The sequence below is a fragment of the Colobus angolensis genome, unplaced genomic scaffold (assembly GCF_000951035.1).
Source record: "Colobus angolensis palliatus isolate OR3802 unplaced genomic scaffold, Cang.pa_1.0 Scaffold158, whole genome shotgun sequence".
In the NCBI taxonomy this organism is placed as follows: domain Eukaryota; kingdom Metazoa; phylum Chordata; class Mammalia; order Primates; family Cercopithecidae; genus Colobus; species Colobus angolensis.
Genome location: NW_012114688.1, coordinates 1932309 through 1946058, shown reverse-complemented (window position 1 = coordinate 1946058; position 13750 = coordinate 1932309). Strand labels below are relative to the sequence as shown.

Below are 13750 nucleotides of genomic sequence, written 5' to 3'. Positions count from 1 at the left end.
TTTTTTTTTTTTTTTTTTGAGGATTTTTGTGAGGCTTAGAATGAAGAACCTCGGTCCTAGGTGGTGAATGAAAGAAAATAATTAATTCTTGTGGTAAAATTATAGGTTGAGGAGAAACACAGTTGGAGTATTAGAAAGCGTGTACATCACTTAGGCCAAGTATGTCTTCAGCCAGTTAAGCTTTATGGCAATCTAACACAACTAAATAAATCATTTAATTCGTGTGTTAAGTAACGCTGACTTGTGTAATTATTTAAACTATGCTTAAGCTTAAGAAAGTACACAAAAAAGTTGAGTCTGACGAATAATGTGTACCAGGTAGATGTGTTCACTCATTTTGAATGTTCAAAACATGAAGCATGTTTAAATGCCTGAGTTATTTTGATCATGAAACCCATCTAAGAAATAAGCTCTTATCTGAAAAGTATTTTAAGTTACAAATGTGGGGAATGATTACATAAAGTTAGAACTAAGACTTAAGTTCACCATTCAGTAAGTCTTTCCATGGGAAAACTATTCCATATTAGCAATCAACATTTTCCTTAGGCCAGTATTTCAGAGCACTCTTACTAAGTTGCATAAAATACAAGCATGTGCATGTAAATACAGAAAAACTGTTGAATGGACAATACCCATTTTGAGATTCTACTGTCCTATTTACTGGGAATAAATCTGTAAACAAAATCCCTCCAGATAGTAGGAAGGTTAACCTGATTGTGTTCTGTGGTTTTGACAACACATGGTGACATAATGCTTGACATACTTTAGACAGATATTTAATGTTTATGTTTTATGAATTAATTTTGTAGCTTCTCTTGCCCATTTGAAGAACTTGAGAATTGACAGCAGAATGTCATTGAGAGTGTAGACCAGGGATTTTCTAAAACAGAATGGATGCCTTGAAACTAGTGCAGTTAGTGAGCTTGCAGGTTATACATAAGTATATCAAAAGAAGCTTGCATTTTTAAATGTCAATCTTTTTCATTAGGTGAGTTTAATAAGTTTCTAAGATTCTGTAAGCTTAATATTGATGTTGGGTGGGGACGCCAACTATTGTTCACTTGGGTGTGTGTGGCTTGGATATTATTGCAAGGACTGGCTCCATAACTCCACCCCCGTACACTTTATTACTGATGACATTTATTTAAATACCTTGGTGTAAGGTCTAACATTTGTAGTCTATCTTATATTTGTAGGGAATGAACTTCAAAATTCTATTGAAGAGACTGATAGTTACTGTTTGGCTCCAGTTACAGGCAATTGAACAATTGGGTGTGTCCTGATGGTGTTCTACTTTCTTAGAACCAAAGTGAAGCAGCTTAAAATCTTGTAAAACCAATTCCTCAGCTGCTGTATGACTTTGTCAGAAATTGGGAATTAGGGCATACCAACAATCTTAAAGTCATTAATTTAATCATCCATCTATTGATCCTTAAGGGCACCAATAATTTAAATTGGTTGCGTTTGTGGGGTTTCAAACATTACAGGAAAACCAGTAAAGGGGGAAATTAGTAAATGCTTCGGCTATCACTTAGTGTCACAAGTTTCTTATTTCTTACATATTGCTTAAAAGGGGTCTTATGTGTGTCTATTTGGTTTTTAAAGATTATTTGATAATAAAGATAGTTGTTAGGGCAAATTTTTTAGAGGACTGTCTCCATGCATAATAAGTAACTGTTTCCTAACTTGGAAGAACTTAGAGATGTAGGAGTGTGTACAAACATATATACACTTAGATGTTATAAATTTTTAAACTATTTAATAGGGGAAGGTGGCCCTTTTTGTGTGCCTGCAGTTAAGAAGACTAAAAGATGACACTTTCTGGTTAAATGGCTGTTTTAAACTGAGGTGATGTTCTCTAATAATCCTAAATGCCATATTTTCCTTTCAGATTTGTAATTCCATAGAATTATGAGTCTTAATTGCTTTTTTTTTCCAGATTAGATGGGATAACATAGTGTGGCCCTCACTTTTGTGAGGAGCCATATCTAGTGAGTGTGTTGATTTGCTTGGTTATGAATGGCTGTTGGTATTTTCTTTGGCATTTTAAAAGCCAAAATGTATCACTTGCTTAACATTTTTTAAATTTAAAACTTTTTATTAAGAGACTGATACCTTGGAAAGCGACAGGAATAATGGTTGGCTCAAATGATTTCCAAGTAAGTTATAAAAAATGCTTATGAGGGAGAGAATAACTTGGCAAACTAAATAGAAGTTTAAAACAAGTTTATTGTCTTTATTTTATTTATGTATTTGGTCTGTGGTATGGATTGGAAGGTTTATTGTCTTTAAATGGCAGTTTCCCTAAGGTACTTTGTTACACATTAGAGTTGCCCAGTGTTTGCTTTTTTCCAACAGGAAATGGTAGTGGATTGGAAGAGAAGCAGCTTTTGACAGTCCAGGCCTAAACCTTTTGTATTGTAAAAATAGTTTGCTTATGCAGATTATCTATCCTTTTAGGAATAAGACGAGTTGGAAGAAGACCTGATCAACAACTTCAGGGTGAAGGGAAAATAATTGATAGAAGACCAGAAAGGCGACCACCTCGTGAACGAAGATTCGAAAAGCCAGTTGAAGAAAAGGGTGAAGGAGGCGAATTTTCAGTTGATCGGTAAGTTGTTTTTTCTGTTTTTGAGCCAGGATCTTGGTGTAACACCTAGGCTTGGAGTGCAGTGATGCAAGCGTAGCTCACTACAGCCTCTGCTTCCTGGGCTCAAGCAGTCCTCTCATCTCAGTCCTCCTGAGTAGCTGGGACTACAAGATCACACCACCACACTCAGCTAATTTTTTTGTAGAGCTGAGGTCTCACTATATATATTGCATGGGTGGGTCTTGAGCTCCTCTGCTTAAGCTATCCTCCTGCAATATTGGGATTACAGGTGTGAACCAAAAAAGTCTTCATATTTTGTTACTTTATAGAGTCACCGCTTAATGTTAAGCTGTAAATTGGGAATAATTGCCAGGTAGCAGTCTGGCTAATTGTTTCTATTAGTTTTTGACAGAAACATCTGTATGTGTGTGTTGTTATGCTTTAGACCTTTGGGTGACGGTTCAAACTTAGGCCTCTTGTAATGGAAGCACTTTATTGAATTAATAACCAATTTCTTTTTCTTGCTGTCTCCAGATACAGAGTTAGAAGGAAAATACTGTTGTTTATTAAATGTGTTTAATTTTTCAGTGTATTGGTAAATAGTGATGGACTGGATTATATGTGCAGTGAATAGCAGTGGAAAAGTATATGCATTGGTAGTAATGTTTTAGAGTACTAAAATAGTTTTCTTGTTCTGGGAGGCTTTCTTATTCTGGTTTCCTTTATGTTTAGAAATAGACTATTTTGAATTTTCTGAAGCATGTGTATTTATTGGTTTTTGAGCTGGTAAACATGTTCTGTATTTTTGGTTTTTTGGATGGATTTTCCTCATTCTGGAAACCATGGAAGTATAATTTGTTTGTTTATATTATAGACCGATTATTGACCGACCTATTCGAGGTCGTGGTGGTCTTGGAAGAGGTCGAGGGGGCCGTGGACGTGGAATGGGCCGAGGAGATGGATTTGATTCTCGTGGCAAACGTGAATTTGATAGGCATAGTGGAAGTGATAGATCGTAAGTCTTACTGGTTTTTAGTTTATTTTAATATTTTAATCTAATAAACAAACTTTGAATTTCTAGAACTAAAGAGTATTATGTTAACTCAGTTTTGTTAGTTCTTTTTCACATTACAGTGGCCTGAAGCACGAGGACAAACGTGGAGGTAGCGGATCTCACAACTGGGGAACTGTCAAAGACGAATTAACGTTGGTATTCTGATTTTTTAAAAAATTCTGTACCTAACTAGAGGTTAATCCATACCTCTGTCAAATTTCACTTGTCTCTGAGATAAGAATGAATGCTCTCCTCTGAGAGTTACTATAAGATAATGTCCTATGGGATGAATTTGGGTTGTAGTGTATTGAATGACTGGTTTTTCTATACTTCAACATATTTGTTACTCATTTTTTTCCCCATATGTATTTGTAGCTTTTCCTGAAACCCCACAATAAGGTTATTTGGGTATTCTGATTATCTTAGTGTCCTTAATAGTTCCTATTCTAGCTTTTGACTTTGTTGTCATTACAAAATTTGTTAAGCTAGTAAAGCTTTGTTTTATAATTAACTGCCTCGTTCTGTTACTTTTTAAGTATGAAGTATATGAACTAAATAGTTTATATTATTTCCTTTTCAAGGTCTTCTGGGGAGTGTATTTAATAGGAAGGGAGTTAGAGAAAGTGAGGGCTTATGGTATTTTTGTATGAAGAACTCTTCAGCTACATGTAAATGGACCTAGATGCCTTTCTTTTTCTTTCTTTCCTTAGAGAGTCCCCCAAATACATTCAGAAACAAATATCTTATAATTACAGTGACTTGGATCAATCAAATGTGACTGAGGAAACACCTGAAGGTGAAGAACATCATCCAGTGGCAGACACTGAAAATAAGTAAGTGGTTTTGTGTGTGATAGTAATGACCCAGAATTGAAAGCACTGGATTTTGACGAATGAGATAACCCATAGATTTAATGCTGTTGCTTGATGGCTTTTTGTTTTTGACAAGGGAGACGTATTGTACCCTTATTCCTCAAAGAGTATTTAAAAGAATGCTTTTTCTTCTTCTTTTGATAAGAGACAGGGTCTCACTATATTGCCTAGGCAGGTCTGGAATTCCTGGGCTCAAGCATTCCTCTTGCCTTGGCCTTCCAAAGTGCTGGGATTACAGGCATGAGCCACTGCAGCCAGCCCTTAAAAGAGTGCTTTATGTGTATATATTTGACTCTAATGCTTTGAAAAATAGAATATTTTAATGTGGTTATTTCTGTTTGATTAGTCATTTGATTGTCATACAGCCGTACAAATTTTACTTTGAGATAGTTAAAAGTAGAAAATGTGGCCATTTTAAGATTAGTTCTGTCTTGAAGTTACTTCCAGTGTAAAATTTGGAACAGAGCATTACTGGCCTGTTTTTAAATGTGTGAAGAGAGCAAAGATCAGAGTATGGTATTCACGAACATTTTTTCCTTTTTTTGAGACAAAGTCTCATTCTGTTGCCCAGGCTGGAATGTAGTGGAGTGATCTTGGCTCACTGCACCCTCTGCCCCCCCGGGCTCAAACAATCCTTCCACCTCAGCCACCTGAGTAGCTGGGACTACAGGTGCCTGGCACCAGGCCTAGCTAATTTTTGTATTTTTAGTAGAGCAGAGTTTCACCATTTTGCCCAGGCTGGTCTTCAACTCCTGAGCTCAGGCAAGCCACCCACCTTGGCCTGCCATAGTGCTGGGATTACAGGTGTGAGCCACCTTGCCCAGCCCTTCACTAACTTTTCTTTTTTTTTTCTTTAATGCCTGGCTAATATTTTATATTTTTTAGTAGAGAGGGGTTTCACTGTCTTGGCCAACTGGACAGGCTGGTCTTGAACTCCTGACCTAAGGTGATCTGCCCTCCTTGGCCTCCCAAAGTGCTGGGATTACAGGAGTGAGCCACCACATCTGGCCCTTCACTAGCTTTTAAAATTATGTGGTTTTTTTTTTTTTTTGCTTTTTCGAGACAGTCTCGCTCTGTCACCCAGGCTGAAGTGCAGTGGCGTTATCTCGGTTCACTGCAACCTCCGCCTCCTGGGTTCAAGCGATGCTTCTGCCTCAGTCTTCCGAGTAACTGGGATTACAGGCGTGCATCACCACACCTGGCTAATTTTTTGTATTTCTAGTAGAGACGATTTCACCATGTTGGCCAGGCTGGTCTCAAATTCCTGACCAAAGTGCTGGGATTATGGGTGTGCACCACGGCGCCTGGCCTAAAATTATGTTTATTTTGTCAGTTATTTGTTATAGTATTGTGGTTTAAAGTCTTGGATTACAGGTTATTTAGGACAGTGATTCCTAACCAGAAGCATATTCAAGTTAGTTTGGGGTTGGGAGGGGCAGATGCTTTCTAAACTTGCCCTTTTTTGTGTGTTTTTTTTGAGACGGAGTTTCACTCATTGCCCAGGCTGGAGTGCAATGGCGCGATCTCGGCTCACTGCAACCTCTGCCTCCTGGATTCGAGTGATTCTTCTGCCTCAGCTCCTGAGTAGCTGGGATTACAGGCATGTGCCACCATGCCCGGCTAATTTTGTATTTTTAGTAGAGATGGGATTTCTCCATATTGGTCAGGCTGATCTCCAACTCCCAACTTCAGGTGATCTGCACACCTCAGCCTCCCAAAGTGCTGGGATTACAGGTGTGAGTCAGTGCGCCTGGCCTTAAATTTTTGCTTTTCTTCAGGAAGAATTGCTCTTATGGTGAAACACTGTTAATGATGGGAGTATCATATTCCATGGATTTGTTGGGATAAGGAAAAATGATATACTATTGGAGGGAGTAGATAAAAGTACCAAGTATTGGGTGATGTTTTGAACTTGGTAGTAAAAATTTTTGCGAAACTATAATGGAATCATACTTTTGCCTGATAAACAATGAAATTGTGATTGGTGCCTTAACAAATGAACCCTATGCAACGTTAAGTTTCTCATAGTGGTCAACATAACTTTTTTGTTTGTTTATTTCTTTGAGACACGGTCTCCTGTCTCCCATGCTAGAGTGCAGTGGCGCGATTTTGGTCATCCTGAGGTTCAGGCGATTCCCCTGCCTCAGTCTGCCGAGTACCTGGGGACAATAGGTATGCTCCAGCATGCTCGTGCTCGCCTAATTTTTGTATTTTCGGTAGAGACACGGTTACACCATGTTGGCCAGGCTGGTCTTGAACTCCTGGCCTCAAGTGATCCTCCCGCCTTGGCCTCCCAAAATGCTGGGATTACAGGTGTGAGCCACCGCATCCAACCACAACTGTTTAGTCACTGTTAAGAACCCATGTTGAATCACTCAGAGTGATCTGCAAATATTGTAACTGTTTACCAAAAGGTACTAATGTGTTGACAGGGTATCGGTAGCAAATCCTTAGCTCAGTACCCAGGAATGAAATTGAAGGTGTTTGGTTTAAAGAAAATAATTATCCATCACATTAGAACTGTCTCTAATCTTACTCCAGAGTAGGGAAGAATCTGGGCATAGCATATGGAAGTATAAATTTAAGAAACACAACATTGGCTGACTTTGATTAACTAGCTTATATATAGCTTCCAGAGCTTCTGTTTGGTTTTTATTTAATCCTTACAGTAATTCCTGAAAGGTGGGTGTCATGCCTCCATGATACGATAAAAGGTATGCTAAGCTATATTCCTGGCTGTGTCATAACATGGGTAACCAGGACTTTTTTTATATTCTTGGATTTCTCATCTGTAAAATGACTGGGTGGACTCAGTACCCAATTCAGTGTGAACTTGCTCTAGAAAGTTGTTTTTTGTTTTTTGCAGCATAGATATAACTGGAGGAAGTTTTAAGATAGGATTTGTCAAACAGTAAAGGGCAGCATCCAGGGAGATATTTGAGCTCTAAAGCTAACTGAATCATCTGCTATCTTTGGAAAGAAGGGCTCCCCAAATAGCAAATGACTTGTTTGATGACAATTGCAAATTGAGATTATACTAAAATAATGGATCCCTAGGCCAGTGCTTTGTTTCTGTAAAAAGAGGAAAGGATCATATTCAATAGTTATGACTGGAGAATTATATTTGGAAATAAATGGTTTAGTATTAAATAATGAAACCAGTGTGTGTTTGTGGATAGTTCTATTAGCAGTGAATCCTTGGCCTCCTTTCCATATACAGGTTGGTTTGAAAATTGGAGTATAAGGATTTTAGGATTTGTAGAAACATGGCTATTGTTTTTATTTGCTGTGTTAGTTGCTGAAATAAAGCATAGAGGAACAGTTTTTTTATATTCCAAAATTTGAACCCTGGTTGCTGACAGACATCCTTCTGTCAAGAGGATTACCTTCTTGTGTGTTATTAAGAATTACGTATTTTGGGAATTATGGAAATTAAAAATGTGGTTTAGAAGAAGATAGGCTGAGGATTTTACCTAAGAGGGTAGTTTTTAAACAAGGTACTGTTTGGTTTTTTATTTTTTGAGACGGAGTCTTGCTCGTGGCCCAGGATGGAGTGCAGTGGCGTGATCTTGGCTCGCTGCAAGCTCCGCCTCCCGGGTTCACGCCATTCTCCTGCCTCAGCCTCTGGAGTAGCTGGGACTATAGGGGCCCGCCACCACGCCTGGCTAATTTTTTGTATTTTTGGTAGAGACGGGGTTTCACTGTGTTAGCCAGGATGGTCTTGATCTCCTGATCTTGTGATCTGCCCGCCTCGGCCTCCCAAAGTGCTGGGATTATAGGCATGAGCCACCGTGCCTGGCCGTTAACTGTTTTTAAGAAATGTATATTTTAGTATTAGTAAAGCCTGTTCTAGGTTGTATTACTGATAAATGATCATTTAAGAGTTCATGAGGATGAATTCTATATCCCTTATTTGTCTATAGTTAGCAAACACTGAATTCCTGGTCTCAACCAAGTTGCTTAGTTACACAGGAAACTAGGATACCCTCATCCTTGGATAATCTTTCTCTAAAAGATTACAAGGTTAACTTTCTTAATTAAAATCATAAATTTGAAATACTTTTATGTAAATTATATCAGCTCTCCACCAGGTATAAAACTTGAAAACCTTTTCACAGGGAGAATGAAGTTGAAGAGGTAAAAGAGGAGGGTCCAAAAGAGATGACTTTGGATGAGTGGAAGGCTATTCAAAATAAGGACCGGGCAAAAGTAGAATTTAATATCCGAAAACCAAATGAAGGTGCTGATGGGCAGTGGAAGAAGGGATTTGTTCTTCATAAATCAAAGAGTGAAGAGGTAAAATTAAGTTTTGTCGTGTTTGAAAATGTTCAGATGTGACTTGAATTGTATTTATAATTTTTGTTTTAAAATTTCACATGGGTGATTTGTCTATAAAAAAAGCTTTACACAGGATCATTTGGTGCAGATAATTTGCTTTATAAGGAAAATAAACTGTATTATCACATATTCTAAGAAAGTCCTTCGATCAATTCATAATTATGTTTTATGTGGTAGAGATGCTTTTTCCTAAAAAGCTGTTAGTGGTGTATCATGTAATTATTAGTGTTCAGAAACATGATAGTTCTTTTTAAAGTTGTGGTTGTATTTTTGAAATCTTGCCAAACTGGGGATCATTAAAGGACTTTGGTATTATGATGTTAGGTTGAAATCTTGACGTTTTCATATGGTTTAACCTAAAATGTAAGTGACTTCATTTGGAATTCAACTTTTGAAACTGGCTGCCTATACCATATGTAATGGCCAGGACACTCAGTAAGTGGTAATATGCATCTTGTCTAAGGAATGATGGCTTTAAAAACCAAAGAATATGTGGGTTTTACTTAAGAAACATGGAAACTAGTGAAAATACAGTTGACTTGTTGAACAACATGAGGGTGCTAGGGGCACTGACCCTGCAGATCAGTGCACATGTAACCTTTGGGTGCCAAAACTTAACTACTAATAACCTGTTGACTGAAAGTCTTATTGATAACCAGTTAACGCATTTTGTATGTTGCATATTATATACTGTAATTTTACAGTAAAGTAAGTTAAAATGTTGAGAAAATATATTTACTGTTCATTAAGTGGAACTGGATCATCACAAAGGTCTTTATTTTGGATAGGAAGAAGAGGGGTTGGGCTTGCTTGTCTTAAGGCTGACAGAGGCAGAATGTTCAAACCCAAGTTGTTCAAGGGTCAGCTGTATTGGAGAAAGTCACATTGATGGCTTTTGAATTTGGTAGCTTCCGTTTAAGCTTTGAGGTGTGTTCTTAGAGGAATGTTTCAGTGCCGCTCCCTGTTAGGGCTTGTATGAGTTTTTAAAGCCAAACTATATTATTTCTTTTCCTAAATTTTTTTTCTCTATCAGCTTCCTTTAACCTTTTGACATTTGTGTTTGATTTATTCATATCATAAATTGGGCTGTGTCAGAAATCCAGACTGCAAGTTTTATCATCCTAAGGTAAAGTTAAATTAAAATATTGTGAGGGCAAACCCATTTAATAAGGTATTACTTGTTTTTATTTTTTTTGAGACACAGTCTGACTCTTTCGCCCAGGCTGGAATGCAGTGGTACCATCTCTGCTCACCACAACCTTCTGCCTCACGAATTCAAACAATTCTTGTGTCTCAACCTCCCCAGTAGCTGGGATTATGGACATTTGCCACCACGCCCGGGTAATGTTTGTATTTTTAGTAGAGATGAAGTTTCACCATGCTGGCCAGGCTGATTTCGAACTCCTGGCCTCAAGGGATCCACCTGCCTCAGCCTCCCAAGTGCTGGGATTACAGGCGAGTGCCACCATGCCCAGCCGATACCCTTAATTTTTTAAACTGCAAAACGGCTATAAGACAAACTGGGAAACATTGTAAAATAAAATGGAGGTTAAAAAGATTTAAAGTTTTTTTTAGGTTTAGAGATGATTTTTAACATTTACTCCATATGAATAGTAAATGAGGATATTATCTTTTTTTAAGTCCTGTAGAGAAAAAACTGCATTAGAACACTTGGTTTTTGCCAGGCACGGTGGCTCACACCTGTAATCCCAGCACTTTGGGAGACTGAGATGGGTGGATCACCTGAGGTCGGGATTTCAAGACCAGTCTGACCAACATGGAGAAACCCCATCTCTACTAAAGATACAAAATTAGCCGGGTCTGGTGGCGCATATCTGTAATCCCAGCTACTCAGGAGGCTGAGGCAGGAGAATCACTTGAACACAGGAGGCAGAGGTTGCAGTGAGCTGAGATCACACCACTGCACTCCAGCCTGGGCAACAGAGCAAGACTCTTTCTCAAAAAATTTTTTTTAAAAAGCTGTTTAACTTGTACATATCTTCATTCTCATGACAAATGTGAGGTAGTTAAGAGGAAGGAAGAAACTGTTCACAAATGGAGAACTGTGTTACCGTGTTATTGACAGAGCTCAGAGTTTCTGTTTTCTACTGGTCATTCTCTGAGCGCTCTAGAAAGAAGGAGGCTGGGCACAGTGGCTTACACCTGTAATCCCAGCACTTTGGGAGGCTGAGGCGAGCAGATTGTTGAGTTGAAAGTTTGAGACCAGCCTGGGCAGCATGGCAACACCCTGTTTCTACAAAAACTATAAAAATTATCTGGATGTGGTTGCATGCACCTGTGGTCTCAGCTACCTAGGAGGCTGAGGCAGGAGAGGATCACTTGAGCCCAGGAGGCAGAGGTTGCAGTGAGCCAAGATCGCATCACTGCATTCCAGTCTAGTTGACAGAGCAAGACTGTCTCAAAAGAAAAGATTCCCCCCAACCCCCTGCCCCAAATTTATCCCAGTACAATTTCTTAGTATCTCCAGGGGATTGGTTCCAGGACCCAGAGATACTAAAATTTTCAGATGCTCAAGTCCATTATATAAAATGGCATGGTATCTGCATATAGCCTAAACACATTTTCCCAAATACTTTATTTTTTATTGTTTCTATGTTTTAGTTTTTAAAAAATAGAACAATTTACAGTTTTGCTTGTCATCCTTGTGGGGATCATGCTAATAATCTTTGTATCATTCCACTTTTAGTATATATGCTGCCAAAGTGAGCACTCCCCCATATACTTTATTTTGAGACAAGGTCTTAGTCTATCGTATAGGCTGGAATGCAGTAGCGTGGTCACAGCTTATTGCAGCCTCAACCTCCATGTGCTCAAGCGATCCTTCTAGCTCAGCCTCCTGAGTAGCTGGAACTACATGCCTGTGCCAGCTCCTGGACTCTAGCAGCCCAGCCCTCCTGCCTATGCCTTCCAGAGTGTGGGATTACAAGTGTCAGCCACCACCCTTGGTCTTACTTTTTATTGTTAGATGGTTGGTTGGTTTCATTTTTTTCTGAATATTTTTGATAGGTGGTTTGCAATTAATTGAAAGCATTGGTTTGAAAGAGCAAACATTTAAAAATCACACAGTTAGTATATATAATTCATCTTAATTTGCTGGTGTTTTTGTGAATTTGTTTTTATGTTTCTAGGCTCCTTTAAAATTCGTATTAGAGCCTTCTATTGCCTTACAGTGTGTTGGTGTGGTACAGAGGATTGATGTTTAATACTAATATGAGTTGATGTAAGGGATGAAACATGGGTGAAAACACAAAAATTTATTTGTATTTTAAAGGCTAGTTATTAACAGTTGTAATATTTTAAGTTGAATCTAATGGAATTGTAATAGTACAAGTTCTAATGAAAGAAGAAAATGTTCTTTATCCCTTTAGAAAAGAGGATTTCTTACACGTATTTAGGAAAAGAAAGCTGTACTTTAAAGTCCCGTAGGGACAGTTTTCAACTAGAAGATTAAAACCCATCCCAAGCATGGAAGAAGACATCAGGCATGTAGCAGTGTAGAATTGTCTGGCTTTTTGCTTTTTTCTCCCAGACTGGGTCATGTATCTTAGACACAAATAGAAAGGATCTGGATTTCACAAACATGACTTCATTTTTAAGAAGTTTCTAGCTGGGCATGGTGGCTCATGCCTGTAGTCCCAGCACTTTGGAAGGCCAACACCAGCGGATCGCTTGAGCCCAGGCGTTTGAGACCAGCCTGAGCAACACTGCGAAAACCTGTCCATAAAAAAATACAAAAAAATTAGCCAGACATCGTGGCATGTGCCTGTAGTCCCAGCTACTTGGGAGGCTGAGGTGGGAGGATCGCTTGAGCCTGGGAGGTGGAGGTTGCAATGAACCCAGATCGCGCCACTGCACTCCAGCCTGGTGACAGTGAGACCTGGTCTCAAAAAAAAAGGTTCCTGTGACACATTTAAGCTGTGGATTTATTTGTGCATAGCTTTACAAGATTCCCCTCTTATGTAAAGTGTGTAGTGTTTCACTTGAATTTGTAGCTCTCTATATTTGTGTAGAAAAACATAATGGTTGTATATTAACAGAAGATGCTTCTGAAAAGTTTGTATGGAATAGGTCGTTACCCTAGTTATAGTTGAAAGAGTGTAGAACAGAGGTTTTCTTTTTAACTTGCATGTTCTTTTTAACTTCAATGATAGTAGTAGCCTTATATGTCATCTCTCCAGAGGTCTTCATCAAGGATTCACATTGGAGTCCTGATCTGAAGGACATATTTAAAATGTACTTGTCCAGATTTCACTGCTAAAGATTATGATTCAGTAGGTCTGGGATGGGCTTCAGCCATTTGGGTTGATTGTGATAGCATATATGTCTTTAGTTGAGGACTGCTGATACTACCTGCAATTTTGAGATAGAGAAAAGTGAAGGAAATTATTCCTCCAAGATCATTATATCTGAGCCCTAGCTTGTTACCTGTGGAGGCATTGAGACATTTGTTCACAGAAAGTACAGTTTGGATTTTTGGTCTTTTTAGAAGAAAGCTCATTATTTATAAATTTTGCGACGTTACTTTTCTACTGATAACCCAGTCATCTTCACTTATATTTTTAGGCTCATGCTGAAGATTCGGTTATGGACCATCATTTCCGGAAGCCAGCAAATGATATAACGTCTCAGCTGGAGATCAATTTTGGAGACCTTGGCCGCCCAGGACGTGGTGGCAGGGGAGGACGAGGTGGACGTGGGCGTGGTGGGCGCCCAAACCGTGGCAGCAGGACCGACAAGGTAGTTTAAGACTTTGTTTTCCTTTTACGTAATTTAAGGACCTCTTAGAAGTCACTGGCTGGGTCCTTTTGGGAACATAAGAAGTAGAAGTAGTAGCAGTGTCTTTAAGAAACCACGTGTTGGCCGGGCGTGGTGGCT

General features: G+C 38.8%; 1 protein-coding gene across 4 annotated transcripts in view; it reads left to right on the top strand.

Annotated features, from left to right (window-relative positions):
- The window catches only part of SERBP1 (SERPINE1 mRNA binding protein 1), a 20420-nt gene that overhangs the window by 2081 nt on the left and 4589 nt on the right, over positions 1-13750 (top strand). The window contains exons 2-7 of one of the 4 annotated variants that reach the window (XM_011936876.1): positions 2461-2611; positions 3465-3605; positions 3725-3796; positions 4400-4477; positions 8635-8812; positions 13439-13612. In XM_011936876.1, coding sequence (XP_011792266.1) covers positions 2461-2611; positions 3465-3605; positions 3725-3796; positions 4400-4477; positions 8635-8812; positions 13439-13612 — 794 coding nt within the window. Of the gene's footprint in view, positions 1-2460; positions 2612-3464; positions 3606-3706; positions 3797-4354; positions 4478-8634; positions 8813-13438; positions 13613-13750 lie in introns of all 4 variants that reach the window. The other 3 variants (XM_011936874.1, XM_011936875.1, XM_011936873.1) reach the window with 3 other exon arrangements.